General features: G+C 36.7%; 1 protein-coding gene across 1 annotated transcript; it reads left to right on the forward strand.

Annotated features, from left to right (window-relative positions):
• The first annotated feature begins 14,528 nt into the window (after window positions 1-14,528).
• LOC132555528 (uncharacterized) lies at window positions 14,529-24,967 on the forward strand. Its single transcript, XM_060219875.1, has 13 exons — window positions 14,529-14,719; window positions 14,889-15,043; window positions 15,281-15,370; window positions 18,324-18,480; window positions 18,939-18,984; window positions 19,184-19,348; window positions 19,820-19,875; window positions 20,052-20,192; window positions 20,417-20,588; window positions 22,548-22,655; window positions 23,040-23,258; window positions 24,333-24,537; window positions 24,933-24,967. The coding sequence occupies exons 1-13, from the start codon at window positions 14,529-14,531 to the stop codon at window positions 24,965-24,967; spliced, it is 1,740 nt and encodes a 579-aa protein (XP_060075858.1).
• The last annotated feature ends 2,267 nt before the right edge of the window (window positions 24,968-27,234 follow it).

A 27,234-nucleotide genomic window follows, 5' to 3' on the forward strand; every position in this document is an offset into this window, starting at 1 on the left:
AATTGAGTCTTCTTGTTAACTTAATGTACCAGAACCAGGATTATGAAAATATATTGACATTTTAAGTATGTGTTTCGCTCCACTTAAGGGGAAATTTGAATTTCTTCTTGACACAATTATAAAATATTTGTTTTACTCAATAATGATCACTAATGCTAATGTTTTCTTTTCATTCACCTCTTTATCTTAAACTATATACTAGATTCTAATGTTCGTGGCTCAGTATTCTGAAATGATATATTATAAATTGATTATTTGATTGATATGTCTGTATTCTTGTTGGTGTTTAATTATATAGAGGGTTTTTTTTATAGGATATTCTATTGCCCAATTCCTTTTGTCATCAAGGTAGTGACAATAAAATATTCTGAAATAAAAGTATATTTCAAAATATTGATCAGTTTGATATTTTATTAAAATACATTAAAATACAAACGAAAAATAAATGAATGTAAATTATACCTGCGTGTCTGAAATACAACAAGGTATTGGTCAGATTTTTACAAACAGCACGATGGATTTGACTTTGGATAAGATGTACGCTTTCGTTGGTCATGTATGGCTAGAGACCATTCCTTCCACGGCACTATATGTGGAGATTCAGGTGGTAATGGAGCAGACATTTGTTGACGGTAAACATTTTAACTATAAATAATAATTTGACTGGATTCTTGGAGTCATAATTTTCAATATTTTCAAGGACCGACATTAACAGCATTTGTTGAAACCTGTTGATTATAAGCTTGTAACTATGAACGTCGTTATTTATACACGGTATGATATCAATATCTTTATCAGCGGTAAAGGAGATTGGCTGAACATTTGTTAACGTTATACCTTTTTTCAGAACATTGGAAGATAATGAATTGATATCAATGGATCGACACGTTAAGCAGATTGACACGTGAATATTGTATGCTTCATCATAAAACTGTTTTTTCGTGCGTCAAGGACCTTAAGTGATGAAACCGTAAAGACGACATTGGACAAAGGAAATCCGAGATTCAATGTCTGTGCAAAAACAACATGAAAAATTGAATGTAATCGAAATTCAACTTCTTCAATAATACTAGGACAAAACACGAACAAAGATTTACACGGCGACTCTTAATACGTCCCCTGTGACTGCACGGTTTTACTCGGTAGAGTTTATATAAAAACGGATTTCCATTGTTTTTATCTTCTTTGTAACAACTTGTTCAGGTTAAAGGACAGTTCGGCCAAGGAACGTCAATAAACACCAGCCTGTGGAATAGCCTCAGCTACTCTTACTACAAGGAGTTTGTTTATAATAATTTGAAAGCTGAGTGGGTCACAGTGGAAAATGGTCTAAGCTGGAAAAATATGGAAGCTGAAGAGGTATTTAATCCATTTTTACGTCATGGGCAGAACTGGATGATTTGGATCCATATTTTTTCTTTCTATCTGTCTTAAACTTATGTGCTGAAATGCACAGAATATTAAAATTATCCCCTTTTTTACGTTTTTTTAATTGATTCTTTGCTTTTTCCCAGGGCACAATTGTTTTCGATAAAGTGGACATCGCGCTTACAGAACTGGAAAACAAAGGGTAAGACTATACTAACAATACATTGCGTTCAGTTGGTATTCACAATATCATTGTCAACACGACTCTTCCAAAACCATGAAAAACAAGATACAATTTGTTTGTTCTACGTTATATGCTGAATAGGGAATCGGAACTTGCAACCTTTTATGAATTTCGAAAACGAGAAATAACCATCCTAAATAACAATAAGTAAAAAGACAGAAGAAATTTGATGTATTCCATTGAACATTTGTAGTTGCGCTTGCTATATTTTGGTTATAATTTGAGACATAATGTAAAAAATTCCATACTCCATCACAGGAACTTGTACTTTAATGCAAAAGGGTATTGTTACATATATATATATACATAGAATCTAGTAAGTAATATCGATGGTATGGTCGAATATTCGTGCTGGACCCTAACAAACAAATGTTCGTTGGATGCGTATTACTGGAATAGATGTCTGTTCAATGAAGTAATAGCAACAGTACGAAACCCAAGTTGTCGTAAGGAAGATGGTGATTACCATCTGACATACAACTTCTGATGGTATTTTGTCCTCTAAAAGGTCCGCTATAAAGGATGATTCTAATATATTCTAATCTATATATATATGAAAAAACGATATCAGTCCATTTGTCTACTACTGATAACGTTAAATTGATTTTATATTACCCAACTCGACATTAAAACATTTTACAAAAACTGGTTATAACGTTTTTGATTCGTAGATAACTGCCGTTCGTGTTGACTAAACTTAGTGTTTTGTTATGTAGTCTAGTTTAAAGCCTACTTTTATTGCTTCGTCACGGCTCATATATAAACGTATTATAAATCAACCAAGTAATGCTTAGGAATTAATACATACTAAACAAAAAAATCCATTATTTGGCAATTAAATATAGAAATAATGTTGTGTACTGCTTAATAAGATAATGGTTAGATTAACAGCGTGACAGGATTGAGGACATCTTAACCAGAACAATTCAAATAGCAGTAAATATTGTCAACATCTCTCCTCGAACTCTAGGAGTTCATTCAGATGTTTCTCCATCGATGGTGTCTCTAAAGTTGACGCCGACGTTGACACATACCATTCAGTTGTTTTAATTTTGAGGTTTTAACTAACCACACACTTTCGATGCAAGTCATTGTTTTGTCATACAGAACATCAAAATCAATGTAATTTTTATTTATTAAAGATTATTATTAAGATTAAAATTCATTTACCTAAAATGTTGGTGATTTTAAGAGACAATTATGATGTCTACAGAAAAAAACCAAGATAGACTGATTTCATGAATGAACTAATAAGTCGCCAAGTAATAGTGAAATTGTTAAGGATTTCAAGACCAGCCAATATGATGTCTATTGCTATATTATATATTCTACCTTCTCATCTGCATGGATACCTAACACTGTTTAATGTATCCAAACCCCAAATAAAAAATCATGATGAATCAAAATTGAATTTTCAATCGATCTTTGCAAAAAAAATATGGTAAAAAGAAATATTTACATAGATACAATAAGGAGATGACCAGGTGTGCAGGATTGGTAAGTGTCTTCAATTACATTGACGAAATCGGCCTGGTAAATCTTGGTCACTAGAAGTAAGTTATGCCACTTTTCTAAATATGAACAAGGTTTCCTCAGCCAAACATACAGATACTAACGAACATTAAACATGTAGAACTTCATATCGCCAAAGGAAATAGATTTAACACATTTCGCATTGTAAAAATTAATGACATGACCATAGGGACATCGAACATTACCAAAGGTACATCAAACAATACCATAAGGACATCAAACATTACTTTAGGGACATCAAACATTACCATAAGGACATCAAGCATTACCTTAAGGGCATCACACATTACCATAAGGACATCATATATTACCTTAAGGGCATCAAACATTACCATAAGGACATCAAACATTACCATCAGAAAATCAAAGATAACCATAAGGACATCAAACATTGCCGTAAGGACATCAAACATTACCATAAAGACATCAAACATTACCATAAGGACATCAAACATTACCATAAGGACATCAAACATTTATCAAACATTAAGGACATCAACCATAAGGACATCAAACATTATCTTAAGGGCATCAAATATTACCATAAGTACATCAAACATTATGATAATGACATCAAACGTTACCATAAGTACATCAAACATTATGATAATGACATCAAACATTACCATAAGGACATCAAATATAACCATAAGGGAATCAAACTACAACTTGTGGGAAACATATGGGAAAATTTATAGTAATAATCAATGGAATATAACAATCTGCTTAAAATATTTTCTTGTATTTTTCAGAATAAGAGTAAGTGGAAACAACATGATTTCGTCAGTAAAACAAGACAAGCACACATGAATACAGAACACTATGAACGGACCAACTGTGGAAGAAAAACTTAGCAATCGAATCGAAAAAACATGCAGTTCAAAATGGATAGGTGAATAAGAAATAAAACAAACACAACGTTATTGTTAAATCCTAATGATTTTGCAATTACACATTACAGTCTCTTTAACAACATTTTAGTTTGCTTAGATGACTTTTTAAAATGAACTTCAGATCGGACTTCGATGTACTTGGAAAATTTGTTTGGTAACGCACATTATGATGAAACTTGCCCTCCAAGTTTAAGATTTTCACTCTAACTATAGAAAGAAATATTGAATAGTTTACGGAAACGATTACTGTCAGTGAGAAAGAAGTTCTGTCTATGTATGAACAACATGCCATTTAACTGTCGTAAAGAAAGGGAAGTATCTTACATTTCCTTGTTCCGTTTATTTAATCAATCTTTGTCAGGATCGACCAATAGAATGTACTAAGCGAAGAACTAAACAACGACTTTCTAAACACTATCACCAACGATGCCAATCTGATTAGAAAGCTGTTTTGGAAAATGCACTCTGAGGACGACTCGCCAGCTCGCTTCGTCAATGAATTAGATGTTTTGACTGCAACACGGTTTACAACGGTATGTGTGGTTTATTCACATACAAACCGAATAGTGTTTCTATATCATGTATGATAGTATAATGCACTACTAAATTATTAAAATGTCTGAAAGCTAGGCAATATTTTGGATTGTACAATGCCACAGACAAAATGATCTGTTATAATGATATTACGTAAAAATCATAACCACGTGGTTGTTACGTCGAATGGACCAAGCTTCTAATAATGGATGATTTCTCATGTTTTAATGTACACAATTTGCCTTGATTTGTATCATTCTCAACCAATGATATTTACATAGTAGATTAGTCTAAAGGATGGAATAACTGGAAAGGGTATATAAATTCTTAATACAAAATAAGAAGAATACATTTTATAAAGCTTTAGAAATGAAATTATATAACTATTCAAGGGAGGTAACTTACAATTGATTACAAACATCAGCTGAAATATTCCTACAACTCAAAACTCACACGGTCAATTTCTGAAACAAAGCACATTATAAATGAACCAACTATGTACATAAACACAAGACAACTGGCTAATTAGCTAAGTGTTCAAAATTGGCACATTTTTATGATTCAGTCTTTTATGAACATAATTATATGTACAGTACCAAATTATTTTTACTTACAATTTTATTAAAAGATCAAGTAATATTTTATAAACAATCAAAAGACTTCAATACATATATCGATGTACACGTTGTTCATTGAAGTGATATTACTTTCAATGAAGGAACGAGCAAAGACTCTGAAAGATGTTGGTGTACCAATCTCTGGGATTGGAGTCCAGGGTCATTTTAGTTCGGCTAGTGTCATTGATTTCACTCAAATAAAGGTTTGTTGGCTTTGATTTTTTATTTATTTGTTTAGAATGTCAAGATAAATATTTGATTTCATACAGCAAATTTTTTTAAGTCGAAGTTTACTTTAGATAAAAAGGGTGTGGCAAAAACAAAAAAGACAATACCAACAAGTCAACAGAATCATAATCCAAACTCAGATGCAATAAAAATAGGACAAATAAGACGGAAAGAGATATATGCGCGGGAACTACGCGTCTTTATCACTTACACATGTAAAACATCGTTCGATGCAAATAAGTACCGTCACGTTCCCAAAATGAGAACGCGGTTAACGACGAAACCAACAAGTTAAACACTAATAAGCATCACATACGTCCAGCTGATTATCTCACAAGGTAATAGTGTATCTCCCGATTACATCATTATGATGACTACAAAACTTTGTATTTCATTTATTCATGTCGTTTATATTTCATATTTAGATGTATATCTGATTTTACTGCGAGTTTATCATGACTGGTAAGTTGGAGTAACGAGTTAAAATATGAACCTTTTAAAATTTAAATATGATTTTTCCTTATAGTATCGCCTTGATAAGCTTAGTGAGGCGTAACTCCCGATATGGATTATCCATTACCGAGACAAACGATACAGCAAAGGCTGTTGCCTTAGAGGAAGCTCTTACGATGTTCTTTAGTCATGAGAAGGTCAAGGGAGTCATTCTGTGGGGATTTTGGACAGGAGCAATTAGCAATAGCAACAACGCTTTGGCCACTGGATCTAATTCAATAAGTGTAAGTATGTGATGGCTAGCTCACCTTCATTTTATATAATTCTGATTATGCGCAGTGTTATCCTATAAAATAATTGATTTTAAAAACATATATATTTTATGTGTAAAAAGTCTAAAACAAGGTTTGAATCCTGCAAATTAGACCAATTATTTGACCTTCAGGCTTCCATAGGTTACAAATCATTCACCTTTTAGGCTTCCATTGGTTACAAGTCATTTGGCCTTAAGGCTTCCATAGGTTACAAATCATGCGATCATTGAGGCTTCCATTGGTTACAAATCATTTGGCCTTAAGGCTTCCATAGGTTACACATCATGCGATCTTTGAGGCTTCCATAGGTTACAAATCATTCGACCTTTTGGCTTCCATTGGTTACATATCATTCGACCTTCAGGCTTCCATAGGTCACAAATCATTCGACCGTTAGGCTTCCATAGGTTAGAAATCATTTGATCTTTGAGGCTTCCATTTGTTATAAATCATTCAACTTTTAGACTTCCATAGATTACAAATCATTCGACCGTTAGGCTTCCATAAGTTACACATCATTCGATCTTTGAGGCTTCAATAGGCTAGTCATTACTAGGATCATAATCAAAGTAGTCAATGTGTAAATACAAATAATGTAGGAACATCTTTGTCTACGGAATGAGGCGTTGATCAAAACGGATAAAAATGGCATGCAATAACTCTTGATGTCAACATTTAGGTAAATCATTTTTTGCACAATACAGAAATGAAATCATACAAAAGATATACAAACTTTTATTTACCAAAATACAATTTGAGAGTTGACAACTGTGGCATCTGCCCTTCAGGTCTCGTGGAATTAGGACCATATCATTAACCTTTGTCGCCTCTGCTTCCCGCCAAACTTTAATGGCATGTATTTCAATGGATTACGTCGAATGTTTTTTTTATTATTAAAAATCGAATATAATGACCACGTTCTATATATTGCAATCAATGTTTAAGAACTGAATTATACCACATTTTCAAATGTATTTCCTTTAAATGTAAATACTAAAAACTACATCAGTGACGAATTTATGCGAGAGAGCAATAAAGCTTAACAAATTATTAAAAAACTGAATTTGAATGAATGAAAATATGAATGTATCTTTTAAAATTGTTTCAGGATCGAAAATGTTAAAGTAATATTTAGAATAATATTTCTGGAAAAAAGATAATCATAACATTTTTGTAAAAATATAATCCTTTTTATCTTGACGTATGTTTAACAGCTATTATCAGCTGTCTTGTTTCCTTAGTTGAATGCCGCAGGTGAAAAGTACGCGGACCTCGTCAATATGAAATGAAGTACCAACTGGTCCAAGCCTCTGGTGTCTAGTTCAGAAATCCTGTTTCAAGGGAGACTACTCTATGTTTGTGAAGGAAAATGGTGTGGCTGTGGCAACTCAAAACTTACAGGTAACGCAGGATGGAACAGTCGCGATAACAGTTACATCGTCAGGTAAATGGACATCAGTCATTAGTTACGCACGTGCTGTTACAACTCAGTTACCTTTGTATTTATTTGGTTCTTGATATTCATTTATCTTTTGAGATTCATGATGTACTGAATTTATGTCTAACAAAACTATATTCATAATTGATTAATAACTTTTTCTTCGGATCAATAATATCAATCCAATAGAAGTTCCTCCAACACAACTAGTAGAGGATTTGCGGGTGACGTTTCGATAGCTATGCGATCACTCATCAGAAAAAATAGCTAGTGCGGATCATACTAGCTCTGACGCACAGCTTTTCAGAGGGCTGGTCAAGGAAGTCCTCTGGATACGCCGCAGCGGACCAGTACTAAACAGGGACGAGTGGGACCACAGACTCTCGCTCATCTTAAAATCAACCAAATTGATGACAGCACATTGTTACCATCTAATTCATGTTTAGGTCTATAATCTCTTTACTGTCTCGTCACTCTATTTTCTACCTTGGTTTAAATATTATGGTAGTAGAGCCGAAAAAGTTGGTAGATTCCTTTCCATCTCGTACACTACGCAAGTCAGTGCTCGATCACTCCACACTGGTCGTTTGACTGATGAAGGTGATCGTGTAGTCATTGAAACGTCACAATCTAATCTTCTACTGGTTGTGTTATAAGATGAAGGTGACCGTGTAGTCATCGAAACGTCACATTCTAATCTTCTACTGGTTGTGTTATACGATGAAGGCGCAACCATATTTTTATACTTTCATTGAGAACACTTCGACATCCTGTTCTCCGCCATCAGTGATGATCCTGTTGATAATGATTATCTACATAATGTACATGCAATAATGACATCTACGTGTACCCGTATTTGATGTAGAGACAGACAGAATTATATACAATAAAGATATCGCCCTACACGTGATGTAGAGACAGACAGAATTATATACAATAAAGATATCGACCTGCACGTGATGTAGACACAGACGTAATTATATACAATAAAGATATCGACCTGCACGTGATGTAGACACAAACGTAATTATACACAATAAAGATATCGCCCTACACGTGATGTAAACACAGACATAATTATATACAATAAAGATATCGACCTACACGTGAAGTAGAGACAGACATAATTATATACAATAAAGATATCGACCTACACGTGAAGTAGAGACAGACATAATTATATACAATAAAGATATCGCCCTACACGTGATGTAGAGACAGACATAATTATATACAATAAAGATATCGACCTACACGTGAAGTAGAGACAGACAGAATTAGATACAATAAAGATATCGACCTACACGTGATGTAGAGACAGACAGAATTATATACAATAAAGATATCGACCTACACGTGATGTAAACACAGACATAATTATATACAATTAAGATATCGACCTGCACGTGATGTAGACACTGACAGATATATACAATAAAGATATCGTCCTACACGTGATGTAGAGACAGACATAATAATATGCAATAAAGATATCGACCTGCACGTGATGTAGAGACAGACATAATTATATACAATAAAGATATCGACCTGCACGTGATGTAGAGACAGACATAATTGTATACAATAAAGATATCGACCTACACGTTAAGTAGAGACAGACAGAATTATATGCAATAAAGATATCGACTTACACGTGAAGTAGAGACAGACAGAATTATATACAATAAAGATATCGACCTACACGTGATGTAAACACAGACATAATTATATACAATTAAGATATCGCCCTACACGTGAAGTAGAGACAGACAGAATTATATGCAATAAAGATATCGACCTACACGTGATGTAGAGACAGACATAATTATATACAATTAAGATATCGCCCTACACGTGATGTAGATACTAACAGATATATACAATAAAGATATCGTCCTACACGTGAAGTAGAGACAGACATAATTATATACAATAAAGATATCGACCTGCACGTGATGTAGAGACAGACATAATTATATACAATTAAGATATCGCCCTACACGTGATGTAGAGACAGACAGAATTATATACATAAAGATATCGCCCTACACGTGATGTAAACACAGACATAATTAGATACAATAAAGATATCGTCCTACACGTGATGTAGCGGAGACAGAATTAAATACAATAAAGATATCGTCCTACACGTGATGTAGAGACAGACAGAATTATATACAATAAAGATATCGTCCTACACGTGATGTAGCGGAGACAGAATTATATACAATAAAGATATCGCCCTACACGTGATGTAGAGACAGACATAATTATATACAATAAAGATATCGCCCTACACGTGAAGTAGAGACAGACAGAATTATATACATAAAGATATCGCCCTACACGTGATGTAGACACAGACATAATTATATACAATAAAGATATCGCCCTACACGTGATGTAGAGACAGACAGAATTATATACAATAAAGATATCGACCTGCACGTGATGTAGAGACAGACATAATTATATACAATTAAGATATCGACCTACACGTGATGTAGACACTAACAGATATATACAATAAAGATATCGACCTGCACGTGATGTAGAGACAGACATAATTATATACAATAAAGATATCGACCTGCACGTGATGTAGACACTGACATAATTATATACAATAAAGATATCGCCCTACACGTGATGTAGACACTGACATAATTACATACAATAAAGGTATCGTCCTACACGTGATGTAGAGACAGACAGAATTATATACAATAAAGATATCGACCTACACGTGATGTAGACACTGACATAGTTATATACATTAAAGATATCGCTCTACACGTGAAGTAGAGACAGACACAATTATATACAATAAATATATCGACCTACACGTGATGTAGAGACAGACATAATTATATACAATAAAGATATCGCCCTACATGTGATGTAGACACAAACAGTGTATACTGACAATGATGATGTTAACAAATAAAAACAAATAGAATTATATTTTAATATATCTGAGCAAATTTCAGACCATCAGGTCACCTATGGGAGAGGCAGAACACAGAGAAAATAATTTCAGACCATCAGGTCACCTATGGGAGAGGCAGAACACAGAGAAAATAATTTCAGACCATCAGGTCACCTATGGGAGAGGCAGAACACAGAGAAAATAATTTCAGACCATCAGGTCACCTATGGGAGAGGCAGAACACAGAGAAAATAATTTCAGACCATCAGGTCACCTATGGGAGAGGCAGAACACAGAGAAAATAATTTCAGACCATCAGGTCACCTATGGGAGAGGCAGAACACAGAGAAAATAATTTCAGACCATCAGGTCACCTATGGGAGAGGCAGAACACAGAGAAAACAATTTCAGACCATCAGGTCACCTATGGGAGAGGCAGAACACAGAGAAAATAATTTCAGACCATCAGGTCACCTATGGGAGAGGCAGAACACAGAGAAAATAATTTCAGACCATCAGGTCACCTATGGGAGAGGCAGAACACAGAGAAACAAATTTCAGACCATCAGGTCACCTATGGGAGAGGCAGAACACAGAGAAAATAATTTCAGACCATCAGGTCACCTATGGGAGAGGCAGAACACAGAGAAAATAATTTCAGACCATCAGGTCACCTATGGGAGAGGCAGAACACAGAGAAAATAATTTCAGACCATCAGGTCACCTATGGGAGAGGCAGAACACAGAGAAAATAATTTCAGACCATCAGGTCACCTATGGGAGAGGCAGAACACAGAGAAAATAATTTCAGACCATCAGGTCACCTATGGGAGAGGCAGAACACAGAGAAAATAATTTCAGACCATCAGGTCACCTATGGGAGAGGCAGAACACAGAGAAAATAATTTCAGACCATCAGGTCACCTATGGGAGAGGCAGAACACAGAGAAAATAATTTCAGACCATCAGGTCACCTATGGGAGAGGCAGAACACAGAGAAAATAATTTCATAAAAAGTCCAGCTGTCTAGTAGTGTTGGTGATTTCGATATAATAACAAGAAGTATTTCTCTTTTCATTTCTATGAATACTATAAAATGAAATATATATTTTTACTTTGATGTATTTGTCAACTCCATTCGTTTTTTCTCTAAGATATGTATTACATTTAAATAGTGAAAACTATGTAAACTATAGTGCTCCTTTTTAGAATGTTTATAGAGATTTTCATTTTTTAAGTCCTGCAAGTGGGGAACTTATCGTGTTTACTCCGTTTTTTTCTCATTATTATTATAAGTTAACTGGTAGTAAGCATTTATGTATAACCATATATCATTGGAGTCATCTGACACATCACACAGTGGTAGGACTGAAACATTTCATAAAAATAAAAATGGATAATACTATGTGGTAGGACGCGATAATACGTACATGATTTATATATTCATCTGTCCATATATTAAAATATCAGAGAAAAACAAAATGAAAAATGTTCCAGCTGAGCGTCGAACCTTGAAGTCATAACCGGTCATATCGTTTAAACTATTTCATGTTCGATACCTCTATGTGAATTGTGCCTCCATTTGGCGATCTGTTGCCAAATAACTATTGCACATGGACGCCACCATCTTGTGTATGAATGACCTAGGCCGCAAGCTACGATGCAGACGACATTTTGACATGATTTCGAACTAAAATAGTATTATCTCAAATATGTGATAAATATAAAAAAAAACAAACAGTAAAAACTCTATATTAAATTTATGATTAAAGAGTTTATATTTTGAGCATGATCTCTGAGAAGCTTTGCAATATTGACTCTTTCAAAGGCACATCGGATGCTGACCGATTTTGTAAACATGTTGGCGTTGAATGGATTGATGGGTGTCTTACTTTTACTAATATTTCGGCAAGTAAACCTTGCACCTTGTCCCGTGTAGATAGCTCGTCTTACTTAGTCATGATGTTCTCAGATCACCTGTTTTCATTCACTACGGTCATTAACATAAAATTTAGTATCTTTCTTCTTATTATTCTTCCGCCGTTTTTGTCCGCGGCTATTCTCAGAAATTACCCAATGGATTCTCATCAAAAATGATCACTATGCTGTGTAGTTGTGCACCTAACTTCAATGATTGCCGGTGAAGGACGAGGAATGGTTGGAGATTGGGATGACTTCCGCTGTTGCTCGTAATTGCATTTCTAATAATTATTTTCATTGTTGCGTCGCGCTCTGTCCGACACAATTCTCGAAAACCGAAGGAGCGCTGATAACTGTACTTAGTTGTGCGTTCGTCTGTTCTTTTTTCGACCGAACATCATATAATGCAAGAGGCTCTGACTGGTTAAAATATAACAGGTTATAACTCAACAACCGTTGGTCAGATTGAAACGAAATTTGGTGTTGATAGTGATAATCTTGTCAACATATATTTGAGACATTTTGCCTTAGATCCAAGATGGTCGCTGCAGCAACTGAAATTTAAATGCCCAATTTTGATGAAAATTAAGACATAGTTGTGATGTAATATAAAGTACACAAAGGTATTTTTGATCGAACAATAAACATGGCCGCCACAAGCGTTTAAACTTTGAAAGTTCAATAATGTTCATTATGTATGCAAAAGGCTCTCCCTTGTCTATGTTGGTAGAGTCTGCTGACTGGCCATGGTTTACCTGAGTCAAGGATGACTGCATCTCTGCTCTAGAGTATGTATACTAGAGGTCTACTAGTGAAGATAGGTTTAGCAGTTGAGCAGAATTGAGCTAGTTTCTTCTTCTAAGTTAGCATTGCTTTTGCGATAGCAGGGATAGTGTGAATAACGGTATCTGTTACAACTTGTTGTTAATGCTCATTATAGGTGTTTATGAGGTATAACTGAATGCTGTAAAAGAACATACCGCTTTGTTATGATAACATGTAATATCAAACATAGTTTGTTTTGATTTGCTACATGTATACATATCATATCTAACTATATCTTATTATATACTTAACACTTTAACCGTTTCCTTTCCGATCAATAAAATATATATTTAATCAAACAACTTCTGTTTGAGTTTTAATATAAAAGCTTATGCTTTTTGAAATAACAAAACGATCATGTCTATGAGATACAAAATCAAACGACGGTAGAAATGGACATCAACAAAAAAAGAGGGAGATAGAAAGCCAACATACTAATACATCTATCACTCGAAAAGTTACAAATTGTTTTTGCCAAGACGTTTACGACTACGATAATTTATAATTTAACTGAGAATGGCCAGGCAAGTTCGTTCTGTGATAGAAGCAATAAGTTCCTTTCAAAACAAAATCAGTATTAAATACAATATGGAAATATTTCAGCTGCATCTATCCACTGTTTCGTACTTCTACTACTCGTCAGTGATGCTATATCACACCGCTGTTTCATCCCCTCTCTCTCTCTCTCTCTCTCTCTCTCTCTCTCTCTCTCTCTCTCTCTCTCTCTCTCTCTCTCTCTCTCTCTCTCTCTCTCTCTACAAGATATCTTTGTGAGCGTATTATATTTTATCTAGTCTTGATAGCTAGTTTCAGTTCAGAAGGAACTATATAAGATATTGAATCTAGAAACTCCAGTCTTAAACACATGTTATACTTCGGTAAGATATATCATATCACGTTAACCACCATTTCTTTTCGGCACAAAACACATATATTGGATGTTTACAGGTATTTCATACATACAATTTCAACAAGAGGTCATTTGATATTGCCTCAGGGGTTCGCGTGATCAGTTCATGTGCGTCATTAACCTTATCACAGGTCAAGGGTCCCCTCAAGCTTGAATGTAGTCTAAGCATGCTGTATGGAATTATGTACTGAATCAACGTACCCTCAAGACGAAGTCTTGCGATGACAATAGTCTTATTCAAGCGACGTATTTCAACCCTTTATATGAATCGCGTAACTGTCATACTCACATTCACAGTTGTTTGTTGCACCAAACAAGACGGATGACTTCATCAATTTCCCAGTTCCTCCTGTTGGGGACTTTTGTATTGGATGTGGCTGGTACTAACTTACTGGGGAATGGTGACTTTGAGTCGGCTACCCTAGGTACCCACTGGAGTAAATCGGGATGTTCCTGGGCCATTAGTACGACGGAGAAACGTGGAGGAGCGCAGAGTGTTCACATCACCTCAAGGTATTTTGTATTTTAATGATAGATATCGTTTACAGTAGAACAATGATATAAATTTATAAGTAAAATATGTTTAGCGATACAGATGTAACAATTCCTCCTAACAATAAGTAACACTGATTAAAGTAATTAACAACTATGTCTGTACTTTTTTCTTCATTTCTGGGATAAGAGCGGCGAAATGGGCTGGTCTTGGATACATTTTAAGTGATGGTATTGCCTCAGGGTTAATTTATGTCTTTTCGGGATACATCAAATTGGAGAACCTGGCTCCAGGGTTCTCAAGCCACACTGTTCAAGTGATTGTGAGACAAACGTTTAATAACGGTAAGTATTAAAAACTAGATTTACATCAATGATAGATACTGATCTGCGCCAAAAAAAAAAAAAACGGCTGTCGCAGTATCCGAAGGTAGTTCATAGTGCTAAAAGTGCGAAAAAATAGGACTTTCTCCATGGACATTACTTATAAAGAACATGTTATAAATTCATATGATTGACATTTGAAACATATCACACGCTTCAACACTCTACTTTAATAAAATATTTTATTTGTATCTTTAGACACATCGAAGTATCACAGTTTGAGTATGCAACCCAGTGTCGTGCCTGGATCCTGGGTAGAAATAGGAGGGGACTTCAAACTTCCTAGCGGTAAGTTAAGTCGTGTTGGGATCCTGGGTAGAAATAGGAGGGGACTTCAAACTTCATAGCGGTAAGTTCAGCCGTGCCGGGATCCTGGGTAGAAATAGGAGGGGACTTCAAACTTCCTAGCGGTAAGTTCAGCCGTGCCGGGATCCTGGGTAGAAAAAGGAGGGGACTTCAAACTTCATAGCGGTAAGTTAAGTCGTGTCGGAATCCTGGTTAGAATAGGAGGGGACTTCAAACTTCCTAGCGGTAAGTTAAGTCGTGTCGGGATCCTGGGTAGAAATAGTAGGGGACTTCAAACTTCCTAGCGGTAAGTTAAGTCGTGTCGGGATCCTGGGTAGAAATAGTAGGGGACTTCAAACTTCCTAGCGGTAAGTTAAGTCGTGTCGGGATCCTGGGTAGAAATAGTAGGGGACTTCAAACTTCCTAGCGGTAAGTTAAGTCGTGTCGGGATCCTGGGTAGAAATAGTAGGGGACTTCAAACTTCATAGCGGTAAGTTAAGCCGTGCCGGGATCCTGGGTAGAAATAGGAGGGGACTTCAAACTTCATAGCGGTAAGTTAAGCCGTGCCGGGATCCTGGGTAGAAATAGGAGGGGACTTCAAACTTCATAGCGGTAAGTTCAGCCGTGCCGGGATCCTGGGTAGAAATAGGAGGGGACTTCAAACTTCATAGCGGTAAGTTCAGCCGTGCCGGGATCCTGGGTAGAAAAAGGAGGGGACTTCAAACTTCATAGCGGTAAGTTCAGCCGTGCCGGGATCCTGGGTAGAAAAAGGAGGGGACTTCAAACTTCATAGCGGTAAGTTCAGCCGTGCCGGGATCCTCGGAAGGAATAGAAGGGGACTTCAAACATCCTAGCGGTAAGTTCTGCCGTGTCGGGATCCTGGGTAGAAATAGGAGGGGACTTCAAACTTCCTAACGGTAAGTTCAACCGTGTCGGGATCCTGGTTAGAAATAGGAGGGGACTTCAAACTTCCTAGCGGTAAGTTCAGCCGTGTCGGGATCCTGGGTAGAAATAGGAGGGGACTTCAAACTTCCTAGCGGTAAGTTCAGCCGTGTCGGGATCCTGGTTAGAAATAGGAGGGGACTTCAAACTTCCTAACGGTAAGTTCAGCCGTGTTGGGATCCTGGTTAGAAATAGGAGGGGACTTCAAACTTCCTAACGGTAAGTTCAGCCGTGTCGGGATCCTGGTTAGAAATAGGAGGGGACTTCAATCTTCCTAGCGGTAAGTTCAGGCGTGTCGGGATCCTGGTTAGAAATAGGAGGGGACTTCAAACTTCCTAACGGTAAGTTCAGCCGTGTTGGGATCCTGGGTAGAAATAGGAGGGGACTTCAAACTTCCTAGCGGTAAGTTCAGCCGTGTTGGGATCCTGGTTAGAAATAGGAGGGGACTTCAATCTTCCTAACGGTAAGTTCAGCCGTGTTGGGATCCTGGTTAGAAATAGGAGGGGACTTCAAACTTCCTGGCGGTAAGTTCAGCCGTGTCGGGATCCTGGTTAGAAATAGGAGGGGACTTCAAACTTCCTAACGGTAAGTTCAGCCGTGTTGGGATCCTGGTTAGAAATAGGAGGGGACTTCAAACTTCCTAACGGTAAGTTAAGTCGTGTCGGGATCCTGGTTAGAATAGGAGGGGACTTCAAACTTCCTAGCGGTAAGTTAAGTCGTGTCGGGATCCTGGGTAGAAATAGTAGGGGACTTCAAACTTCCTAGCGGTAAGTTCAGCCGTGTTGGGATCCTGGTTAGAAATAGGAGGGGACTTCAAACTTCCTAACGGTAAGTTAAGTCGTGTCGGGATCCTGGTTAGAATAGGAGGGGACTTCAAACTTCCTAGCGGTAAGTTAAGTCGTGTCGGGATCCTGGTTAGAAATAGTAGGGGACTTCAAACTTCCTAGCGGTAAGTTAAGTCGTGTCGGGATCCTGGGTAGAAATAGTAGGGGACTTCAAACTTCATAGCGGTAAGTTCAGCCGTGCCGGGATCCTGGGTAGAAATAGGAGGGGACTTCAAACTTCATAGCGGTAAGTTCAGCCGTGCCGGGATCCTGGGTAGAAATAGGAGGGGACTTCAAACTTCCTAGCGGTAAGTTCAGCCGTGCCGGGATCCTGGGTAGAAATAGGAGGGGACTTCAAACTTCCTAACGGTAAGTTAAGTCGTGTCGGGATCCTGGTTAGAATAGGAGGGGACTTCAAACTTCCTAGCGGTAAGTTAAGTCGTGTCGGGATCCTGGGTAGAAATAGTAGGGGACTTCAAACTTCCTAGCGGTAAGTTCAGCCGTGTTGGGATCCTGGTTAGAAATAGGAGGGGACTTCAAACTTCCTAACGGTAAGTTAAGTCGTGTCGGGATCCTGGTTAGAATAGGAGGGGACTTCAAACTTCCTAGCGGTAAGTTAAGTCGTGTCGGGATCCTGGTTAGAAATAGTAGGGGACTTCAAACTTCCTAGCGGTAAGTTAAGTCGTGTCGGGATCCTGGGTAGAAATAGTAGGGGACTTCAAACTTCATAGCGGTAAGTTCAGCCGTGCCGGGATCCTGGGTAGAAATAGGAGGGGACTTCAAACTTCATAGCGGTAAGTTCAGCCGTGCCGGGATCCTGGGTAGAAATAGGAGGGGACTTCAAACTTCATAGCGGTAAGTTCAGCCGTGCCGGGATCCTGGGTAGAAAAAGGAGGGGACTTCAAACTTCATAGCGGTAAGTTCAGCCGTGCCGGGATCCTGGGTAGAAAAAGGAGGGGACTTCAAACTTCCTAACGGTAAGTTCAACCGTGTCGGGATCCTGGGTAGAAATAGGAGGGGACTTCAAACTTCCTAGCGGTAAGTTCAGCCGTGTCGGGATCCTGGGTAGAAATAGGAGGGGACTTCAATCTTCCTAGCGGTAAGTTCAGCCGTGTTGGGATCCTGGTTAGAAATAGGAGGGGACTTCAAACTTCATAGCGGTTAGGTTTATTCTTTCATTAATATTTTAGATCTAAAAGAAATAAGGATATATGTGCAGATAGAAGAAAGTGGGGTCAACTACTTCTTTGATGATGGAAGCCTTGAAGAGCTAACACCAGATCCCAACTGGAAAACAACGGTCAGCAACACCATTGATAACAATCGAAAGGTCAAAATGGATATTTTGTAAGTCATTATAGATCTGGCACCAATCACAGGGGAAAATGTTGAGAATTGTCGTTACACAAGTTAATGTGACATTTGGATACAAATTAGAACAAGAAACAGCTAAATAATGAATCCATACATGTAAATATCAAGTACTAGGTAAAGCAGTGGACTAACCCTAAATTTCAATGACTTTCATGCTTTTCAACATGGAATGAAAGAATATTAAACCGGTATGATGGTATCATAACTATAGTGCAGGAAGGTTACAGAGAATCCCCAACCTATCCTGAAGCTATCTCAATCTGCGAGCATATTTTTCCTCGTGTTATTCTATATTCTAATTATATTACAATTAAATTATATTTACGCCAAATATTGATTTTGTGATAAAGTTTTTGTTTGTAACAATCTAATTTACTCTCCGAATTCACATAAAATTATTGAATTAATCATTAAAGAAGTCTTCACTTTAGGACCCGTAACCCCGGAGGCATTTCTCTTCAGGATTTCACTATAGAGGTACGTTCGTGAACTTACAAAGACAGGGGTTATGTCTTAGGTCCATTATCTGAAGGTTGATTAATAATGTAGGTCAGCTATCGCTTATAACATATCAACAATGTACAGGTTTATATATGTTTCTTGAAGTGCGTGTGTCATAACCAATTATCAATACCCAGTGCTTACATTTGTAAATCATTGAATATTTCTATGGTAGGTTGAACAAAAACGAAGTGAGTTTGGACATGGCACTGCAGTCAAAGCTAGCCTGTGGACAGACGCATCTTACCAATTTTATCGAGACTTTGTAAACAACACATTGAAATCGGAATGGGCTGTCATAGAGAATGCCCTAAAGTGGAGGGGCATGGAGTGGACAAAGGTGAATATATCACGTGTCTTCATTGTTGCTGTACGTCGTTCAGATATACATATATCGAAAGTAAAAGTAGTTTCATGTTCCTAATCACCAACTGCATGCTGAATATCGATATTTGCAAATATTGGTTCGGTAGGGTTTTTTTTTTGAGGGCATTTGTAAATATTTCTTTATTACGGGAGTAAAACAAGAGCAACAAATTCAAACTCATTTGTCATTATTCAAAGAAACTTTCAATGACACAATATTGACGTACGTGACGTATAAATACATATGTGGGCATATGTCATACTATGACAGGGGCAGATAATTCATTATTTCAGGTATCATTAAAAACAAGTCACAAAATGTTTAATTAATGCACGTCGTTGTTTACGCCAACATCACGTATTTATAGAATGTAATTTAATATTACTGATGTACATGATTTACATGTATTGTGTATTGGTTCTTAAATGTTTTGACTATTTACAGGGAAATTTAAAATTCGACGAAGCGAATGCTACTATAGATGATCTGCTAAGTAATGGGTAAGTGGCCAATTTTAATTTTTGCTTTGCCATACAAGACGAGCTTGAGTTTCATTCCGACTGAAATGGTCCTTTTGACATATTTTAGAAAGTGTTCGCGAATGTCAATGCAGCAAAAGCATACAATGTTTTGTTAAAGAAGGTTGCAAATAACACAAAATGTTTCTTTACTGCAGATTTTTAGTTCGTGGTCACAACATGTTTTGGGCTGTGGAGAAAAGGGTGCCGAACTGGGTACAGGGTATTACAGACATAGATGTAATGCAGAAAACCATAGACGACCGAATCTCTCAAACTATCAACCTAACTAAAGGAAGGTACTTACAAAACTACAGTGGTAAAAGACTACATAATCGTTGTTAATATATTTCTTTATTTCACGCTTGGAATTCGTCAGGATTCTGTGTACAAATATCATGATCATGTTGTATAAAGTGCATTACTTGATATGTGACAATGAAACCCTCATATCTGACTCTAATATTATGATATATATATATATCATTTGTTCAATTTCAAATTGTTCTTATCCATATTTTAGACTTGTCCACTGGGATGTAAACAACGAAGCCCTTCACGGCGACTTTTTCGAGAGGAAGACCGAAAGCTTAGACATCACCATGGATATGTTCCGGAAGATGCACAAGGCGGAACCGGACACAAAGCTCTTTCTCAACGACTTTGCCGTGGTCAACAAAGCGGCGTATACAACGGTAGGATAAACAGGCTTGTTTATTGTGATTTTCTCAATACCTGTTCCATACATTTTAGCTCACCACACCAACGCTTCCTCCCAATACCATCATTTAAGTGAAATAATGATTATTCATTGTCAATAAAAGATAAAATCACATCTTTTAGACTGAAAGTTACTTACTGGAAAAGCTGGGGAAATAACAGTCATGTATATGATTTATGTTAGAATAAAATGTGGGTGATCTGATGCCAAGGGCAAATATTGTACATTACATATGTGAACAGGCACCAAAATAACGTCGTATCATTGCCTTGCTTTATAGAATGGATCTATACTCCTGTGAATGATTATCTAATAACATTTTATCCCCTGCACAACAACGGTGGCGGGCGGCGGTGGAGTGGGGGGAGGGGTATTCAAATGGATCCCGTCCGTCCCGATGCTGTTTTTCGCATATCTTTTGAAGGACTGGTCGAATTTTTATGAAACTTGGTCGGTGCACTTGTTACCTTAATCCCTCACCCCAGTTTGTTTAACGGCGAATGCCGCACATATCTAATTAGGCTGCTGTGACCTGATTGGCCGATTTCTTTAATCACTATGGGAAATCTTTTTTACATTATCCTACGGTGGAATGATGATAAGATTTTTTAGGAAACTGGCTTATCTCTTGTTGCTGAGGTTTCTGTGACCTGATCGGCTGATATATTTTAGCATCCTTACTGAATGTTTTCCGCATGTTATCTTTTGAAGGAATAAATGGATTTTGAGGAGACTTGCTTGGTAAACTCATTACATACTCTTCTCAGTCAAGTTCGATCAACCGTAAATTCCATGCATATCTAATCATAGTGTTCTTACCCGACTTGCTGATTTCTTGAAACAGTCTTGAGGGTAGCTTAACACACTTCTGGCATATGATTTTTTATGAAACTTGCTTAGCAGACTATGTACCTTAACCACTCTCTTAAGTTTGTTTATCAGCTGATTCCACCAATATCTAATGAGGCAGCTGTGACATGAATAACGGATTGTTTTTCACCGAATAACTTCTGAAATAATAATAATAGGCTATACACATATCTCTTACTGATTCGAAAGTTTAGACGCCACAAAACCATGGAGGAATAAGTTAATAATGATAAGAAACAGAACAATAAAAAAGATCCATGATAGTGATGACCAATGATGATGAATCTCCAAAACATTTTTTAGAAGTCTAATGTTCAAAGTGATGCTGCACTCACACTGGTTGTGATTTGTTTTACTGATAGTAACTTTCTTGCAATTTTACATATCTGACGATTGGATGCTGTATTGTATTTTTTTTAATGTGTATAAACCATTTCCGTCTCTTGTCATACTTGAGCGGTAATAGAATCATTTATTGGTCCAGCATCACTGAAATTAAGTGACAAATATGTTATAATTACCATTGGGTTAAAGAAGGGAATATGAAGGTATGATAAGCTGATTTTACTATTCACAGTATTATGCTACTACATTGTTATTATATTGGTCACTTCCAACAGAACTTCAAACTTAACATAAACAGTAAATGGTTTCAATTCTACAGTTTTCCATGTTTCTCCCTTTAACTGTATATGTTTTACAAATGAACATGGGCGGGGCATCTTGATGAATATGTCCTTGTTTTATTTCCTCTTTTGATTTTAATATTTGATATAACCATAAGCCTGTTATGATTTTCGTCATCGTAACCCAATTTCCCTTTTCTAAGCATGATAATAATCATTAATCAAAGTGAACCAACGTGTTTTATCTTTCCTTTTCTGTTTTTGATGGCATCTATCTTGTATCCTGTATCAGAAATATAACCTCAATGTTTGGGTTTTCTCAAATTAGAAAATAACATTTTTTTCCATCATGCTTTCTGTAAGAGTTATCTACATTGCAGTCCTTGTGAAGACATATCAGTGTAATTTGTCGTACTAAAAGAATTTTCATCATGAAGGCTATAACCAATCAGGCGAAGAGATTCCTGGACGCCCAAGTGCCACTCCATGGAATTGGGGTACAGAGCCACCTACCGTCAAGCGACATCGACATCACACAACTCAAGGTGGGCTGATTGGTATTAAGGAAGATTTAAATCTGACTCCTGAATGGATATCCACCCCAAAACTCCGTTCTATGTATCTATTGTTCAGATATAAGATTGAAATTGATCATCTATATGTAAATACCTAATATTCTATTATACTATGCAGTTTTACCAAACACTTAAACCGATAAGGTTGTAGTTTCACGGAAGTTATGGAATTGATTGCGTTTATTTCAAGGTAGGTAACTATCTAACGCCTTTTCTATCTATCCTCGAAAATAGCTAAAAATGCACCTTTCTGAATAATGATCTTTGCATTATTTTGATCGACATTGATTAAAACCAGAGCATTGTCATGAACATGTGTTCCATGTATTAAATTCACTATACTTATTTCTTCAGTATCGCTTGGATAAGATTGCAGAAGCAGGTCTTCCTATCTGGGTCACGGAGATGTCTGTTACAGACGCTAACGATACCGCTAAAGCCCAGGCGATCGAAGTTGCTCTTAGTCTTTACTTCAGCCACAAGATGGTGAAGGGTGTGTTGCTGTGGGGTTTCTGGTCAGGGGCTATTTACAACGTCGACAATTCCTTGGCAACAGGCGAAAATTCTATAACGGTAAGGTTGTCAACGTTATACTGACAACGAGGAACTCTATAACTGTAAGATTTTTCAACTGTACACTTTCAACGGTCTCAACGGTGTCCTGGTGAGGATATCACTGTTACACTAGCTTCTGGCGAAATCTCTAACAGACGAAAATTTATATCGGTAATGTTCTCAACAATATTCTAGCAACACGCCAAAATTTCTATAACAGCAAAGATTTTTAACAGTATACGGCAGAATTGTCACAATCAACTGACATGGAGCGAAATTGTCATTCAAAAGTAATGTTACAGACGTGCGAATTAAAAGTTAGCAACAATCAACCAAGATTTTTACGGTAACGCATGAAATACTACATCAGCAAGATTCTCAAAAATGCGCTTGAAACGGGCTAAAGCTCAATGCAGTTCGATTACACTGGCAACAGGCGAAACATTTATCACAGTAACTTTACCAAAATAACTTGGTAATGTGGAAATTATTTTTCAGTAACGGATGAACACTTTATAACAGTAAGGGTTTCTTTCATGGCAACCGTACACAGTTAAGTAAGGCGGGAGTTATAGACAGGAACTCATTTAAGTGTCCACGGGTTATAACTCCATAACTCCATTCTTCAAGGTCTGATATCTTAAACGGGTAGATCATCATTTATAATCACGCATAAAACAGTAACCAAATAATGTTATTGTAAGTAACAGTGATACTGGTGGAAAACTGGTGGAAACTTATTCTACTGCGATTGGTGTTAAACTGGTCTTTTCTAGTATCATAAGCCTTACACAAAATGTATACCACGTAGTCAGTCCTGTAACATGTGCATTTAAAGGTTTATCAGATATTCAATATTGACGTCGACTTTCGAGGTTCGACAATGACATATTGATATTAAATATTCAATTATATACTTAAAAAACATGATAGTATGATACACTGTGTAAATGTTCGACATTTGTCTTCAAATCATTTCAATTAAATGTTTTTCAGTCTGTAGAATTAGACATATGATAGAAATGAATTGCTATGCTGAAAAATATTTATCAATATAATTAATTCATCGCTATCAAAATATCATCGTTGTAGCTGAACAAGGCCGGAGAGAAGTACGTAGACCTTGTGAACAACGTTTGGAGAACTAACTGGACAGCTGAGTTGAAAACCTACAAGAACCAGATGTATTTCAAGGGAGACTACATCATCACAGTAAAGAAAAGTGGACAAACCCTGAAGACTGTTGAACTAAACCTTACATCTTATACAAAGCTGATAATACGAGTTAAAGGAAAATGTATGTACTATGTTTACAGTGTACAACCACATGCATCCGACCTACACACATACTCAAATGAAACCAGATGTATATGGTTATCTGTAGAACATATACATACACACTATCACATATACCTCTCACACATTCCATTCAAATATTAATCTCACGCGTTATAAGCACGCCTAAAATACAAGTCTGACATGGTATACAACCATGATAATAACACAATTTAGGATATATGTTTAATTTTTTTATGAAACATTTCGTCTTTTGAAAAAAATATTATACTTCTGGCCGACAGATAATGTAACTTCCACACAATAAGGATTATGTAGAAGAAACACAAGTGAATTTCGTTTTTTAATACAGATTTACATTAGAGTCAAATTTAAAACATGTCTTCTTTGTTACAGCTGCGTCACCTAAAATAAAAATAAGGATCCGCTGAGGAATCACTGACCACTGCCGCAATGTGACAACTAGATACTTAATAAACTGCCGCAATGTGACAACTAGATACTTAATCAACTGCCGCAATGTGACAACTAGATACTTAATCAACTGTCGCAATGTGACAACTAGATACTTAATCAACTGCCGCAATGTGACAACTAGATACTTAATAAACTGCCGCAATGTGACAACTAAATACTTAATAAACTGTCGCAATGTGACAACTAGATACTTAATAAACTGCCGCAATGTGACAACTAGATACTTTATCAATGCCGCAATGTGACAACTAGATACTTAATCAACTGCCGCAATGTGACAACTAGATACTTAATAAACTGCCGCAATGTGACAACTAGATACTTTATCAATGCCGCAATGTGACAACTAGATACTTTATCAGCTGCCGCAATGTGACAACAAGATATTTAATAAACTGCCGCAATGTGACAACTAGATACTTTATCAATGCCGCAATGTGACAACTAAATACTTAATCAACTGCCGCAATGTGACAACTAAATACTTAATCAACTGCCGCAATGTGACTTAATCAACTGCCGCAATGTGACAATCAACTTAGCAATAAACTGCCGCAATGTGACAACTAGATACTTAATCAACTGCCGCAATGTGACAACTAGATACTTAATCAACTGCCGCAATGTGACAACTAGATACTTAATCAACTGCCGCAATGTGACAACTAGATACTTAATCAACTGCCGCAATGTGACAACTAGATACTTTATCAGCTGCCGCAATGTGACAACAAGATATTTAATAAACTGCCGCAATGTGACAACTAGATACTTTATCAATGCCGCAATGTGACAACTAAATACTTAATCAACTGCCGCAATGTGACAACTAAATACTTAATCAACTGCCGCAATGTGACAACTAGATACTTAATAAACTGCCGCAATGTGACAACTAGATACTTTATCAATGCCGCAATGTGACAACTAGATACTTTATCAGCTGCCGCAATGTGACAACAAGATATTTAATCAACTGCCGCAATGTGACAACTAGATGCTTAATCAACTGCCGCAATGTGACAACTAGATACTTAATCAACTGTAGCAATGTGACAACTAGATACTTAATCAACTGCCGCAATGTGACAACTAGATACTTAATCAACTGTAGCAATGTGACAACTAGATACTTAATCAACTGCCGCAATGTGACAACTAAATACTTAATCAACTGCCGCAATGTGACAACTAGATACTTAATCAACTGTAGCAATGTGACAACTAGATACTTAATCAACTGTCGCAATGTGACAACTAGATACTTAATCAACTGCCGCAATGTGACAACTAGATACTTAATCAACTGCCGCAATGTGATGTGACAACTAGTTACTTAATCAACTGCCGCAATGTGACAACTAGATACTTAATCAACTGCCGCAATGTGACAACTAGATACTTAATCAACTGCCGCAATGTGACAACTAGATACTTTATCAGCTGCCGCAATGTGACAACTAGATACTTAATCAACTGCCGCAATGTGACAACTAGATACTTAATCAACTGCCGCAATGTGACAACTAGATACTTAATCAACTGCCGCAATGTGACAACTAGATACTTAATCAACTGCCGCAATGTGACAACTAGATACTTAATCAACTGCCGCAATGTGACAACTAGATACTTAATCAACTGCCGCAATGTGACAACTAGATACTTAATCAACTGCCGCAATGTGATAATTAAATATTTAATCATCATCTTTATTTTATGCGTGTGATTTACTCCCGTTTCTTTAGAAGATTCTTCTATCTAGAAGTAATTTCTCGTCAATCGATATAACAGAACAGGACGTTATTGATCAACTTAATCTTCTAAATACTAACAAACTTGCTGGTCCCGACACTTTTTAACCCAACTTCATTAAAGGGGTTGCTCATTCTCTTGTGACGCCACTATTTATCTTTGAAAATCTTTCTCTCTACGAAAATCCCCTTCCTTATGTAACACCAACATTCAAAAGGAAGTGTGAAATAGGGGACCATCCAACTATAGACCTATCTCTGTCACTCCCATTTAGCAAGATTAAAGAAATCATTTATGGCGAAATTCGTTAACATATGGACAAAGGTAAAGATTCTGTGGTATTAGTAAAGCTTTTGATAGGACTTGGCATGATGGTCTGATCAGTAAATTGAAAAAACCTGGCATTGGTAACAACATGTTGAAGTAATTGTCATCTTACCTAATTGATAGGAGACAGCAAATGGTC

The sequence above is a fragment of the Ylistrum balloti genome, unplaced genomic scaffold (genome assembly GCF_031769215.1).
Source record: "Ylistrum balloti isolate Yb309-2 unplaced genomic scaffold, AGI_CSIRO_Ybal_v1 Utg370504, whole genome shotgun sequence".
Taxonomy (NCBI): Eukaryota; Metazoa; Mollusca; class Bivalvia; order Pectinida; family Pectinidae; genus Ylistrum; species Ylistrum balloti.

What these genes read in the sequence shown, in the direction of transcription:
- LOC132555528 (XM_060219875.1), top strand. Translation starts at nt 14,529, where the DNA reads ATGACTTCATCAATTTCCCAGTTCCTCCTGTTGGGGACTTTTGTATTG. An exon ending in GATGATCTGCTAAGTAATGG is followed by an intron (nt 19,876 to 20,051) that starts GTAAGTGGCCAA and finishes TCTTTACTGCAG; the next exon opens with ATTTTTAGTTCGTGGTCACA. An exon ending in ATCAACCTAACTAAAGGAAG is followed by an intron (nt 20,193 to 20,416) that starts GTACTTACAAAA and finishes TCCATATTTTAG; the next exon opens with ACTTGTCCACTGGGATGTAA.